At 48.4% G+C, this 15,293-nt stretch overlaps 1 protein-coding gene across 4 annotated transcripts in view; it reads right to left on the bottom strand.

Annotated features, from left to right (window-relative positions):
* Positions 1 to 731: 731 nt before the first annotated feature.
* Positions 732 to 15,293, bottom strand: part of COA1 (cytochrome c oxidase assembly factor 1) — a 92,233-nt gene continuing 77,671 nt past the window's right edge. For all 4 annotated transcript variants that reach the window (XM_082691740.1, XM_082691741.1, XM_082691743.1 and 1 more), the window contains 5 exons: positions 8,100 to 8,151; positions 6,121 to 6,213; positions 4,000 to 4,148; positions 1,989 to 2,065; positions 732 to 1,108 (listed from right to left, as the gene is read on the bottom strand). In XM_082691740.1, coding sequence (XP_082547866.1) covers positions 1,040 to 1,108; positions 1,989 to 2,065; positions 4,000 to 4,148; positions 6,121 to 6,213; positions 8,100 to 8,151 — 440 coding nt within the window. In that variant the 3' untranslated portion in view covers positions 732 to 1,039. The remainder of the gene's footprint in view (positions 1,109 to 1,988; positions 2,066 to 3,999; positions 4,149 to 6,120; positions 6,214 to 8,099; positions 8,152 to 15,293) is intronic.

Here is a 15,293-nt window from a genome sequence, read left to right as displayed (position 1 = left end):
AAGACTGTGTATTTTTAAAGAAACAAGCTCCAGAATAGACCTAACTTCCAACGATTAAAGGCCTCATGATCCACCAGCGTGTTTAAGCTCAATATTCTGAAAGGCTTCCCTCAAGGAATATTAAGAATGTAGGAAAAGAGCTCATGAATGTCCTTTATTGTAGGCAATTATAACCACATTAAGCCTAACACCACCAAGGGTGTAAAACTGGCCTTTTCAAAGCAAAGGTATCAGATTTCTGGTTTTCATCAGCTCCGGTGCTCTGAGGGAAGGAAGATCTTTGACTTCCTAATACTGTTCCCTTATAAAACAAGTAAAACCCCTTCTCGAATAGGGGGTTGCGTATGAAACAGAAGGATAAGGACCTGCTAGCTTTAAACTACCCATTCTAACTTAGTTTTGCATGTGCTATGTACACATAAATAGTTTAAGCTTCCAAAATGTCTGGATTAAAGCAGTTATTTTGCAAATCTTCAATCAGGCACACAGTTGGTGACTAAAAGAGAAATAAGATAAAAACAACAGCAGTAAAGCCAAAAAAAAAAAAAAAAATGCCTAAGGGATTGAGAATGTTCACAAGCTACTTAGCAACATGAATTCAGGGTAGGGCATTCTAGTGTTAACAATTAAATACCTCCTGGTTGCCAGTAAGTCCTGGTCTCACTGAGGGAACTGAAAACCATAGGGGGGGGAGGCGGGTGGGAGAGGAGAAAAGAGAGATGAGAACCAGCTGAAATTAACATCTTTTTAGTACAGATTCCTGGCATTCAGTACTTTGTTTTTAGACCACAAACTTTCAAACAGACTCTTACATATTTAGAGTACAATTTTCATTTCTAACTAAATTAAAAAATCCACACTACTTGTGGACGAATTAGAATCCTACCAGAATCCCAATTTGCCGGCACACACAAGCACCCCGGCGGCGGGACGCCTGGCTCACAGCCACGAGGGCACGCGGTGATGAGGTAAGACTGTCTGGAGGGAGCCAAGTCTTTTTGATCATCTCTACTCGTTTTCTACTTCATGACCCGTGTTCTCACTGAGCTTGAACACGGGAATCTGCTGCCCATCCTGAAGCTTTAAGAAGACCTCCTGAAGGCGCCACCTGAGAAAAACCAAAAGAAAAGTCTCTACTCACACACACCAAGGCAAAAGACCTGGGCAGGAAAGGAAAAAAAAGCTTTTTGAATAATATCTTAAAAGTTTTAAACATTATTGTATACTGCAGCTACGTTACCATAACGCTTGAACATTGGCTGACGGACTCTGATTGTTTAACCAGCATCGCTGTTAAGGAAGTTCTGCAAAGAACTAATGACGGGTGAATGGAAGGGGCACGCACCAGGGAAGAGATGGGGCGGCTTATTCCCCGTTTCCTAGTTCACATCCACCTTCAATGCTGCGCTGGGGCTCCGCCAGCTCCTTCATTAATCCCAGACTCAGGGGTCCCTGAGCCCAGGGGGCACCAGGTGGGGGCTGCCTGAGGGCTGCCTGCTCTCTCGTCCTCGGGAATTCAAACCCATCTTGGCTCAATGGAAAGCTTCATGGAGGGAAGCTTCCCGAGGGGGAAATGAGCAAATGTAGCTACTGGCAACCAGACAAGAAAAGCCAATTAATGGGGTGGAGATTTAATATAAGGGATGGGATGAATAGTTCTGGAACAGGAACCCATGATTTTATTCATCTGCAGTGACCGAGGCCGGCGTGTGAGAAGCTATTGCACAGCAGCAATTACCAGAGACCTAGATACTGTAACTGTGAAGTTTTTCAAGGAGAGGCTCTTTGGGAGATTGTATTGGATAAAATGTCTGGACTCAGCTAAGAACCAGCACCCTGGCTTGGGGTCCAGGCTGTCAAACTTTCCAAGCTTTGAAAAACAAACTCCTATTACGGCAATCACTTTGCTACAAATGAAAATAGGAATCAGGATGGTTTCCGTCAGAAAGTTCTCCTGCTCCCCCATTCCCACCCACCTTCCCACACACCTCTGAAAGGGGCCGTCTCGAGATGAGTGGACGTGGAGAAGACCCTGGGACTTGGAGCCAGAGACCGGAATCTTCAGCTGGGGGTGAAAAATGTGAGATACAATTGGATTTTTGTCCTCTAAGGAAGTGACAAAATGTTTTTAGAGTGAACCCTAAGAAGTCCAATGATCGTTCACAGAATCGGCTGTTTTCTGACTGAGCCTAGCTGCAGAATTTCCCCTGATTTTTCATCTGGCTCCATCCAAACATCCTACCCCTCTCCGAACAGTTTGGTGAGGTCAGTGGCAGGCCTCTCGCTGGCAAACCCAAGGCTCTGGGCACTTCCAGTGATACTCGGAAAGCCACTGCTACAAGAGAACAAACCGCAGCTCCATGCGGCAACACGGATGTCAAAGGCCCAGAAGTACGGAATGCACGATTTCCGGTTCTGGAACAGGCTAAACTATGTTGGAAAAAGTATCAGAAAAGTGACTGTCACTAGCGGGGCTGAGGGATGTGAGAGGACCTGCTGGGAAGAGCGTGCATACGCTGAAGCAAAGGGAACAGGCTACATCTAGGTGGGGGCCTGTTCTGCACAGGTGTATGCACTTATTAAAATTCACCAAATAAGACAGATTTATATCCTTCCCTAAAGGTAAGTTTTCCCTCCAAAAAAAAAAAACAAAAACAAAAAACAAAAAACAACCCTCTGCTTAATGATATGTTGCTTATGAGTTTAGATGAAGCGAATGGATGTCTGAAAATAACGAGTTCATGGACAGATATCGGACTAGATGAACAGCTATGGGATAAAGCAAATCAAGTAAAATATTAACAGTTGACCCTCGAAGAAGATTTCAAAATCTGCATCTAACTTCTGACTTCCCCAAAACTTAACGACTCATAGCCTACTGTTGCCTAGAAGCCTTACTAAGAACATGACAGTCGATTAACACATACTTTGTGTGTTACATGTATTCTACACTCTAGTCTTACAATAAAGTAAGAGGGAAAAAAAGCCAAGAAAAGCACACAGAAGAGCAAATGCATCTGCGGTGCCACGCTGCACTGAAATGCGGTGTTAAGTGGTGGGTGCCGGACAGTGTCGGGCAAGGATCAGCTCCACGCGTGGAATCCAGATAGCAGTTACCTGGGTGCCACGGTGTACATTCTTTTATCTTTTCTGTATGTTTGAAAGTTTTCATAATAAAAGAAAAAAAAAATCCCTGGTTTAAAAGGAAGAGCTATTACCAGCAAATCTTTTGGTTCACACTCTGACCTCTCAGGAGCTAAGCGATGGCACATCTCACCCGCTCCAAACTGCCACCAAGAAAGAACTGCGTGCACTGGGCCCTGGCCCGGCAGCCCCTCCTCTGCGTGCAGCCCCCAGCCCACCAGCTGCTCCCTCCCGCACCGCCGGCCTGCGCTTCCCCGTCTTCCTGGCAAGTTTGACACTGTGGACCTTGAGCGCCTTCGTCTCTGCATTCCGCATGCAGCTAGAATCGGTCCTTCACTCGCCGCGGACTCTAACGCGTTTGTTGGACAGACAGAGGAGCACACTTTGCACTCAGGTGGGTTTATCAGGGGAACCAGAAAGGACGAGCCATGAAGAAAGCGGCCAGCATTCCATGGAGGCAATGCGAGAAAGGGAGAAAACTACCGTTTAAGGAGCCGCTTGGGCTCGCAGGAGCACCCACTGGCTGCGGACGCACTTCGCGACCCCAGCTGAAGCTGTGGTCCCCCACCATGGTCCCTTCCCGACAACGCTCAGTCCAAGGTGGCGACCCGAACCAGAACAACGCCCTCCCCGCCCCCCTGGTCCCTCAGAAAGGAAGCCAGACATAGGACAATGAATAGATCCATATCACTCTTACAGAAGGTTCTCCACAATGCCCAGTCATGGCTAGATTTAGTGATTTTCTCACCCCGATCCCTTACTTCAGCCTTCTCCAAGACACCCACCCCCCCGGCGGCAGTGGCCTCTCCCGGCCTCCCAGGTGTCCAGGCCGCAGCCCGCGGGGGAAGCCGTTACCCGGGCGCTGGCGATGTCCACGAAGTTGTCCCTGTCGGTGAGGTGGAGGTGGTGCACGCTGAGAGGAGCGCCCAGGGCTTCCAGGGCCTCGGGGCGGCTGTGCAGCTGCTCCAGGGCCAGCTGGTAATAGGAAGCCTTGGAGAAGGCCTCTAGAGGGGAAAGACAGTTGTCACATTTACTTTTCTTTTTGAGATTTGGTCACATAGACTCTCTATAGAAAGTTAGAGGATATAATTCACGTACAGCACAGAAACAGAACAAATGTGAAATTTCTGGATGGAAAAACAATGAGGGACCACTGACTCCAAGCGGTCCATTTCAGAGAAGGCACCTGGGGGAACACGGCAGATGAACTTGGGCGAGGCACTGGATCCTTCTGTGCCTCCGTTTCTCCATCTCTCATTTCCTGCCTCATGCATCGCCTCGTTTCCTCATCTACAGGGTTGGCTCGGATCATCTCTAGCTTCCCTCTCGGTTCTAAAGTCCTACAACTCCATGACCTGCTCCAAGTGACACGGCTAATCTGCGGCGGAGCTGGGGCCCAGATCTGTGACTCGGGACTCCTACACGCTGTCCCTTCCACTGAGATGAAGGTTCTGATCAACCAAAAAACAAGACCACAACTTCAATAGCAAAACCCTTAGGCCAAGAAACAGACACTGAAAGTGTTCATTTGTCAAAGTCTATAGGTTTAAGGCAACAGTTCCCATAGGTTAAGCTTTTAAACTTCTTTCAGTGTCAGGTGCATTCCTGGCCCAAAGGCTGCTGGTAACTCCAGGAAGCGTCGCCCTGGCGGTGCCAGGCAGACAAGCTGCCCTTGGGAAGGGGTAAAGGTCGGCCTCCCAAGCACTTCTTCAGTCTGGCACTGAGAAAGAGCTTTGCTCCTGTAGGCCCGATCCTGGTAACGGACGGGAAAGCAAGCCTGAGCCGGGAGAAGTCAGGGACAGTGCTCCTCCTGGGCCGCTTCCCAGGACTAGGCCTGCAGGGGGCTGAGAGCAGAAGAGGTGCCAGCCAAGGCAGGAAAAGAGGGAGCAGGAGCTGGCTCCGATTTCCGTGGTCAGACACTGTCTTCAATATTTCAGAAAGCTTCCAATCCTCGGTATCTTGTACAACGACCTCAGGCACCAGCACTTCTATCATCCCTCATCACACAGGTAACTGTGGGGAGAGACCCCAGTGCGGAGTCTCAGCTGTCTCTATTGGCAGACCCTGGCCTGCGAAGGGGGAAAGGCCGGCAGGCTCCCGGCCTATAAAATGCATCCATTCCTGTTGCGTCCTGGCCCCATTCCTTAGGCAGGGGCAGTGGAGACTGAGGAATTCCTGTCTGACTTCTCTATCCCAGGTGGTGCTCCTCTCAGGCCACCTCGAGACTCAGAGGCCTGAGGGCCAGCTCTGAAGGGAGGCGGGGCAGAGTGGACACGGAGGACACTGAGCTCCCTTTGCCATCTGCTGGGGACACTCGCGTCCCGGCAGGGAGCGAAAATGGCACAGAGTCAGGGTGAGAAGCCAAGCTGGGCGGGCATAAAAGGTCTTCAAAGAAAGTCAGTCTAGAGAAAAACCGTGGCTGCTTTGCAACCAGCAGGACGGACGGGAATGACGGTAACTGCCTTGGCCGCCAGAGTCACCGCGGCCTGTCTTTACAAATTCAAATTTGGGGGCAGTGGGGCCGGAAGCGGCTTCTGTCCTGATTTTGCATCCTGGACTCTGCTTTTATTTTCTGCTCTCCCCAGAGTCCCCTCCTCCACTAAGTCAGCAGCAGAGAGGCCGATGGCACTTGAGAAATAGCCGGTTTCCCCACCTGTGAACCATCTGGTACTGCCTCTCCCTCCCTCCCCTCTTTACAGAGCCTCGGGAATCGGAAGGGCTCTCTGGCGCGCGCACTGGCGAGCCGAGGGGCTGGCTTTCTGCACGGCCTCAGCTGCCCATGGTGCTGGGCCTTTATCTTCACTTGCAGGTCCAGGGAAACCAATCACGGGATGAGCAGGAAGCTACAGCCCATGGGAATGGCGGCCTGGCTTCTAAAAATAGCTCCCTCCCCCTCTCTCTGACCTGCTGGAAACTGAAGCTTTTCCCTCCGGTGGGAGAGGGGCAGGGAGCGGGCGGAGGCCTGGCAGTACTCACTCTGTGTCAGGTAATAGATGAGGGCACAGCTGCCAGCGGCCAGCGCGCCCGAGGACAGGACCATTCGGCCCAACGCCCATGGCATGCTGCTTCCTGGAGACGCAAAAACAAGAGACACGGGTTTATTGTTACATTCAGGTTTATGCCAAGGCCTTCGCCTGGGTGGGGGCCCGCGGAGAAAGGAAAGCTGAAAAGGAAGCGAGGCAGCGAGGCCACCATGCCCGCTTGCGTCCTCTCAGAAAGCCGGGCTGGCCCGGGAGCAAAGCTGGGGCACCCTCCCGAGAGTGGCCCGCATCCAGGCCCCAGGCCACGGGGGCGCCGCAGAGCACAGAGCAAGCATTCAGCGCCACCGGCTCCCTGCCTGGCCAGGAAGCACAGCCGCTTTGTCCCAGGCCGGGTGGTAAACAGGAAGCGGGTCCTTTTGTCCGAGAGCCGGTCTGATGAGCTTGCGAACGGGCTGGCGTGGTCACCGGCTGCTTTCTTTCTTATTTTGAAAAATGTCCCACTGCCTGGATGATGCACGAGCAGATGGAGAGGGGCCTGCTCGGCCACTTCAGCGCGCACCCCCACCCTGGCCCTAGCTCCGGCTCCTGAAGCCCTGGCGGGACCTGCTAGCGCCGCTGGCCTGCGTCCCCGCGGCCATTTAACCACTGCCCACACCTGGCCTGGGCCTTTCTGAAGGCTGCGAGATACCCAGCCGTAAAACAGAGGAGGCCACTGGCTTCGATCCAAGCCACCACTCAAATGCCCACAGGACTACACAAGTCACACAAACGAGGACAGACACTGCTGACAAGTGAGGCGGGCGCAGCCAAGGGACACCTTCCCCCTGGCTCCAGCCAACAAGACCCCTGTGAGTCAGATTCTCTGTGCCGGCTTCCGGTAGGCTGCGACCACGCACGCTGCAGGGGCCATATCCTCATCCTCTGTGAGATTTAGGTAAATTCCTTTATCTTGATATTTCTCCAAAAAGAAATGAGATTTTTGGACAGAGATGGAAATCCCAGTGTATATAAAGGGAAAGAGGAAAAGTGTTTATGTCCCCATTTGAAGATTTAACCTTAGAATTTACGCGCTTCTTTGGGACAAAGCCATTGATGTGACATAAAGGGGTCCAAGGCATTGTTGTGCAAGAGAACTGACCAGAATGTCAGTTCCTCTGCTGGCTGGACCTGTGAGTCAGGGTATCTATATCCTCACCACCCCTCTTTGACCTTCTAGAATACAGAGCATAGTAACAACAGTCTGCTTAACATTTCTGAAACCTGCAGGTACATGAATCCACAAAAAGGCCTGTTGGAGAAAGTTCCCCATGTGGATATTCTTTTTGGGAACCGAGAACTAAACACACCCCCAGGTAGGGCTAAAGTTGACCAGTTCAACACTAAAATAACATTAAATTGAGGTTTATATACGGAAAGGATTTTCATCAACATATCAAATTAGGGAGGATGAAACTGTAGATCATCCTGGTATTCATTTACTTACATCCAGTTTTATTCAACTAAGAGAAAGCCACTAAAACCCCAGACACACGTAGCAGGATTGCTGTGCCAGTACTGGCCGGTGCTGGGTAGCCTGTAATAACATTCCCCAGAGCTGAGTGTAGGTCAGTTACAGCGATGCGATCTGGGAAAAGCCATTTAGTCTCATAATGCAAATGGTCAGAGCATCTCCGAAAAATGCATGAATCAGATCTTGCCTAATGCCAAGGGCAGTCAGGAGGGTGGGGCAGTGAGTATGAATCCCAGGGAACTCCCCACAAGGCTGTAGTTTCTAAAGCTGGCAGGAGGCCCGCGGTGGAAACTGTCCTGAAACAATGCAGAGAAGAGCCACCCATCTCTCACGGGAAGGTACGGTCCCAAGTGGACACTAGAGACCAGGAAAAACCCGCAACTCTTACGGGAGTAATTTACACGTACTAACTTGACAGTACTCCACAGTTCTGATGGGGAACGCGGCCCCAGAGCGTTCATTACCTTCGCCAGTTCACAGCACAGCTTTCTTGAAGATCATCAAAGGAAAGGTGCGCTGCAATTAGATAAAGATTTTACATTAAAATCACATTTCAAACCCAATTCTAATTTCCAGTTTTAGACAGCCAAAATTTATTACCAGTCCAAGCCTTGCAACATGAATAAGAAGTTAGGTTTAAGTTTCAAAACAAGCCTGGTCTATAAAGGGCCCCAGATCCCCCCTTTCTCTTCTGCCCTACTAAGGAGAGACAACAAAACCTGCTGGTTTCCTGTGCGTGGGCTCTGTATCTCTTGCCGTGATCAGAAAACCCGCGTGGGCGGGCAGGACCAGCAGCAGGTGTCTGACCACAGTTTGAGTAAGCCCGGGGCCAGGCAGCCGCCCATCAAAATGAGACGCTAGCAATGGAAGCTGTACACCGTAACTAAAGACAGTTTCTCAGGGTTAAAAAGAAACAACAGTGTAGTGAGTGTATGCATAGGCATTAATATAATAAGTAACACATGTCTCTCAATGTTAGGTGCTTGGCACCTATATTCTGAGCACTGCACACAGAATAATGCATTTAACTCTCCCAATCACCCCATGAAGCAGGAACTACTGTTATCATCCCCATTTTACAGACGAGTAACTGAGGCACACAGAGGTGAAGCAGAGTGCCCAAAGTCACAGACATGCATCCATGTGGTAGCACTAGGATTCAGACCCCGGCAGGCCCAGGATCTGTGCTCTTAACCACCCTGACACGCTGACTGTAAGATACCTGCTGATTTCAGAAATACTGAAACATTAAAAAAATAAATATGTCTGAATATAGCCATAATAATGTTCAGTGCAAGAAGGTCTTATCATATATGCCTTTCCTGCTATCTTTCGTGGTAAGAAAGTGGCAGGTACTGGGACTTCCACTGTTCTGTTTGGCGAACGGTTGCTGAGGGCCTGTTCTGGTCGGACAAGCAGCGCTGCGGATCCACAAAAGAGCCATCAAGTAAACTGCGCAGTTTGGCGCAGCACGATCCTCGCAGGCTGCCGTTTCCAGGTTACACGCTCTAGACTCCTGTTCATTAAGACGGTTTTCCAATAGTTGGAAGTGCTAGAAAGTGACGGAGGAAGGGGTGGGTGCCTTTTCCTAATTTCCACAAAGGTGCCGACAGGCCAGCCGCAGCCTGGTGAGTCAACCAGACGTGTGCACCAGGAGAGGAAGTGACACCCAGGAGCCGTGGACTCTGCCTGGAGGGCGTCAGCAGAGGTTTCACAGAGGAAATGGACTCAGCAGAGAAAGCAGCGAGACAGGCTTCCATCGGTGGAAACAGGGAGCAAAGGCCTAGCAGCAACCTCCACCCACCACCCCCAGCTACAGAAGTGCAGGGAGTGGTGGAGCTAGGGCCACAGGACAGTGGTAGGGAAACTGAAGCAGTTCCTGCTAAGGGAGGCCATCCACCCTGAGCTGCTGGGCTCTACTCCGCAGATGAGGGGCTGCAGACAGGGGGCTTGGGGGGGGTGGGCAGCCACACAGCAGGACCAGTCAGATGACCTATGACAGAGAGTGAAACCAAGAGCTAACACCGAGGTAGGAAGAGTATATCAAAAAGGCAGTTTCTTAAAATATTTATTTACTAATTGGTACAAGAGCTTATTCTCAAAAGGATGACAGAGCTAAAAAGGCTGCGTATTTTTGGGGCGCCTGGGTGGCTCAGTGGGTTAAGCCGCTGCCTTCGGCTCAGGTCATGATCTCAGGGTCCTGGGATCGAGTCCCACATCGGGCTCTCTGCTCAGCAGGGAGCCTGCTTCCCTCTCTCTCTCTCTCTCTCTGCCTGCCTCTCCATCTACTTGTGATCTCTCTCTGTCAAATAAATAAATAAAATCTTTTAAAAAATAAATAAATAAAAAGGCTGCGTATTTTAGAAGAAAAGAAACAAACTGAAAGAGGACATGAAGCCAAACAGAAAATAATTTTAAGAAAAGAAACAGAGCTGAGGTAAAGTCAGTGCACGAAAGTACATGCTCTCGTGCACTAGATATTTCTCTAAGGAAGCCAAAGATCTGACACTGAGTTTCCCATGTGCTCGGCAGAAAGGGAAGTCTGGGCAGTTGCAAGCGCCAGAGTGTCCGCGGACCAGCAGCGGGGGAGGAACACACGTCCCAACACACAAAGCCCGAGAAAGCTCTCCCATACGCGCCCAGCACTGGAGTCTCTGAAGTGGCCAGCCCTGCAAACGACATCCCCAGAATTCCTTCCTAGAAGTTCACAGCTTCCGGGCGCCTGGGTGGCTCAGTTGGCTAAGCCTCTGCCTTTGGCTCAGGTCATGATCCTAGAGTCCCGGGATCGAGTCCCATGTCGGGCTCCCAGCTCCTTGGGGAGTTTGCTTCTCCCTCTGACCTTCTCCCCTCTCACGCTCTCTCTCACTCCCTCTCTCACTCTCAAATAAATAAATACAATCTTTTTTTAAAATTTCACAACTTCCAAAGTACTTTTTTTTTTTTTTCAATATCCCATAATAAAAGCCACAATCACAGTCCATGGAAAAGCATAACCAAGTGGCCAGACAGGGAGGCCTGAGCGGGAAGCTCCGATGGGCCACCTTGATTCGAAGGAGACATGAGGCGGTCATGACTGACCTGCTCCCTGTGCGTGAAAGTGAGGGGAGGGTCTGGAAGCAGGGTTAGGGGCAGAGAACAGGGACTCAGAACCTGCTCCTTTTCAGTCCACTTCGGTTCACCTGCCTCATCAGCTGTTTTGAAGAAAGAACTCAGCAACCCCCAACCTCACACACAGAAAATAGAAAAAGCCTTGGTAGAGAACTAGAGATAGATGTTAGGCTAACCCCGGGATTGTTCATTTTAGAACTAAGCTTTTGAGAACTGAAATTTTTTTTTTCAAAGATTTTATTTATTTATTTGACAGAGATCACAAGTAGGCAGAGAGAGAGGAGGAAGCAGGCCCCCCGCCGAGCAGAGAGCCCGATGCGGGGCTCGATCTCAGGACCCTGAGATCATGACCTGAGCCGAAGGCAGAGGCTTTAACCCACTGAGCCACCCAGGCACCCCTTGAGAACTGAAATTTTTAAAATTTGATGTGAAAATCTGCAAGAAACTCAAATTCTGTTACTAATACACAGTTAAGGGAAGACTTTTTGCTTTACAGCTAAGTAAGAGGCAAGGCTTGCGGCACATTTTGAAAATTAAGTTGGTTAACCACAAGGTAGAACAAAGTACAGGCAAGCTCTCTTCAGAAAGCAGTCCTAGTAGCTCTGCTCTGACTTGAGTCCCTGAAGGCCAACAGCTTGCAAACTTTCTAGAAGCAAATGGCAATCTGTGAAACAGATGCTGGCAGAGCTGCTCAAGCCAGCACAGGGCTGGAGGGCGCTCTGGTCTGCCTTCCCCGAACCCCCAGCCAGATGAAGGTCTGCAGGAAGTACCATTAGGGGGATAAACAGAAGCAGCCAGAGGGTTCAAGCCACAGGCAGGATCTGACCAGGGAAGCATGAAAGCAGTCTGCTGGTACAACCTCAACCTGGGCTGCACATCAGAATCATCTGAAAAGCTTCCCCCAAATCCCCCAAAATAAAAAACAGATGTCCAGGCCACCTCCCAGATCAATTAAAACAGAATCCATGGGAAAGGGTTCTAGGCACAGGCATTTTTTACCTCCTCAGGGGATGCTAATATGTAGCCACGCTTAGGAACCAGGGGTCTGCAGGACCAAAGCACAGAAAGTCAGCAATGGCCTGAAGTTCAACGGCTGGTCACATGCTCCTGGGAAGTTAGAGACTGGAAACAGCTCTTCTCTCCAGGCCACAAACCCCGCCTACCCCCGTCACATCTTGAGAGACTTAGAGCCTACGGCAGTAAATGGAATGGACTCCTCTTGCCAAACATTCTGGCAAGACCGGACAAGAGGCAAACCAAGCTAGGGGGCCAGGTCAGATGGTGAGAACCTCAAGCAGAGATTTGCCAGTCCATGAGATAAAATCCCGAGCTTAATTAAAGTTGAGCTCAGGAGGCCCTCACATTGAGACAATCATCCCAAAACCCAGCTGAGGAAGATGGACCAATCTACAGATAAAAATCCTTGATTTTTAACAGGCATTTTTCTCACATTGTATATTTCTGAAAGTCCAGTTATGTCTTACCAACTGAATCTCTGTAGTAAAGTGATTCTTTCCTCTATACCACCATCCCCAAATTGTTAAAACCATGACTACCTTAATCTGTGTGCATAACGTAAGGCAGCGGAAGTGGAGAAAGGCCAGAAGCCGACACATGAACCCAGAGTCATGTGACGTTCCCAGCAAGACTATTCACGTTCCATGGGCTCTAACTCCGGGCTTTGCTAGGGGAGCCCCACTTCAGGAATCATCTGCCTGCTCACTTACTTTCCTCCAGATCACATACGGCCGGCCTGGCTTGTCCCACATCTAGTGACTACTATAGGCCAGGCACAATGAACATTTTATACGCGCTATTAATATAATATCTGTGAAGGACAGATATTTTTGCCTTTTTGGAGCTAGACAAAAAGCCTCAGGAAAGGTTCTGAAACAGCTCATCTGTTCCACAGCAGAGCTATTACAGGCCTCTATCTGATCCCAGAGGCCACGGTTTTTTTTCCACTAAGTAACAAAACCCATGTTACAGACCAGAGGTTTCAGAACAGTCAGTTTCCCATGTGGGTGATACATGCTGTCCAAAAGCCTCTCCACAAGTTCCCAGGTGATCCCTGCAGGAAGCAAGCAAATCACCCCTATCCTGGGAAAGAGTTTAATCAATATATCCCCAAGTGATCATTTTAGGGCTCAAGACAAAACAAAGATGTAAAAGATCTATTTAGAGACAAGAGGCAGTGGAGGAGAGAGAGAGATCTTTCCCGTTTGTTGAATGACACTGTCCACTGCTACTACCCCCTGAGGATTACATATCCCTCAGCCTTTATAAAATCAAAACCATGAGGCATACGGGAATCAATGCCTAAGAAACGAGAGATGAAAAAAACTAAGTCAATAGGAACTTAAATTAGAATGAAAGGATAACAAACAAAAAGACAAAAATACAGAAAAAGAAAAGATTTTAAGAAAAAAGTAGGAATAGCAAAATTAAGAAATAAAAGAAGGTAAACTTTTAAAAAACAAACGTATTATATTTGAGATAAAGGAGACAAAATGGCTAATACCAAAGAACAAAAAGACAAAAGCACAGGAGTAAATACATAAGATTAAGAAAAAATGAACTTAAATGTTCTCACACACACACACACAAAAAGTGAGGTGATACATTTATTAATTAACTTGATGGAGGAATCCTTTCACAGTATATATGCATATAAAATCATAATGTACCTTGTAAGTATCTTGTAATTTTGTCAATCATACCTCAACAAAAAGAGGTCATGATGTTGACATGTGGCCGTTAGTGTAGAACACCCAATGCCCATTCCCCCACGTACCCTCCTTAATGTCCATCACCCAGTTATCCCCTCCCCCCACCCACCTCCCCTCCAGCAACCCTGTTTGTTTCCCAGAGTTAAGAGTCTCTCATGGTTTGCCTCCCTCTCTGATTTCTTCCCATTCAGTCATCCCTCCCTTCCCCTATGGCTCTGTGCTGTTTCTTATATTCTACCTTGAGTGAAACCATATAATAATTGTCTTTCTCTGACTGACTTATTTCACTCAGCTCCAGTTCCATCCGGGTCGATATAAATGGTAAGATTTCATCATTTCTGATGGCTGAGTAATATTCCACTGTGTATATATGAACCACATCTTCTTTATCCATTCCTCTGTCAATGGATATCTGGGCTCTTTCCACAGTTTGGCTATTGTGGACACTGCTGCTATAAACAATGGGCTACACGTGCTCCTTCAAATCACTACCTTTGTATCTTTGGGGTAAATACCTACTAGTGCAATTGCTGGGTCATAGGGTAGCTCTATTTTTAACTTTCTGAGAAACCCCCATACTGTTTCCATAACCTCTTATTTGTAACAGGCTGATCAACAGGCAAGGACCCTGGCATGAGTGACTCCCCCACCCCTTCTTAACCTGAGTTAAGCATGTTAATAAGAGGCTGTCCATATTCTTTCTATCATAAGTATCTGTTAGTGATCAGAGGGAGACCATGATTACCTGGAGAGAGGGCCCAGTACCAATAAAAATAATTAACATTTGAAAAATATTAGTAAAATGTAAGATAAAAAAGACAACAACTAGTTTAAGAGAGCACCAGGTTACCACTTCCTGACCTGAATTTACAAATCCCATTTCAAACATCTGTAAAGGGGCACTTGGGTGGCTCAGTCGCTAAGCCTCTGACTTCAGCTCAGATCCCAGGGTCCTGGGATCGAGTCCCTCATTGGGCTCCCTGCTCAGCGGGAAGCCTGCTTCTCTTCTCCCTCTCCCACTACCCCTGCTTGTGTTCCCTTTCCCCCTGTGTGTGTGTGTGTGTGTGTGTGCACGTGCGTGTGAAATAAATAAATAAATGAAAATAAAGAACTTTACAAGAGATACTATTATAAAAAAATAAAAATAAAAAGCCAAAACATCTGTAAAGAAATACAAAGGAAATGAGAGAAGGTAGAGCCTGCTTTGAGCATTAACAATTTGCTAGAGTCTGGGAGAAATTTCTAATAAGCACAATGTAAATGCAGATCGAAAAACACACTCATGGCCTCTGAAGGGGAAGAACCAGGAAATACGTGGGAAGAGGTTTCAGCTCCCCACCTCTCTCCACCACTCCAGATCTGCTAGGTTAGCAGCAATCAGGAAATAGGCCAGCCTGTCTCATGCTAGGTAAGTCCTGAGCCACTCTCCCTTCCCCATCCAGAAGCTCTTTTTCTGCATCCATTTGGAGACTCCTGTCCTAGTAAGTACCACCCTGCAATAATTAGACGCAAGACTGGCAGCGGCAACAAGTGACTCCAAAAAGTAAAATAACGTGGAGAAAAATGATTTGGACAATTTCAGTTTATAGGAGTAACTTACTACCTCTGAAAACCGAGAGCAAAGGGAATAAGGAGACATTGTTCTGAGAAAGAAATGGAAGAAATTTAGATAAGGAGAGATTTCAAGAAAACCTGAAAATGCAATAGCAGAAGTGACATGTAGCCCATGAGAAAAAGAGCAGAATTTACACGGTGGAAAAGCTGAATTCATAATGAGGAAGTTACAGTCAAGACTTGACAAGAGTGGGACAGACCAAAATG

This window comes from Mustela nivalis (genome assembly GCF_964662115.1).
Source record: "Mustela nivalis genome assembly, chromosome: 12".
Lineage (NCBI taxonomy): Eukaryota > Metazoa > Chordata > Mammalia > Carnivora > Mustelidae > Mustela > Mustela nivalis.
This window is presented reverse-complemented; position numbering and strand designations above follow the sequence as displayed.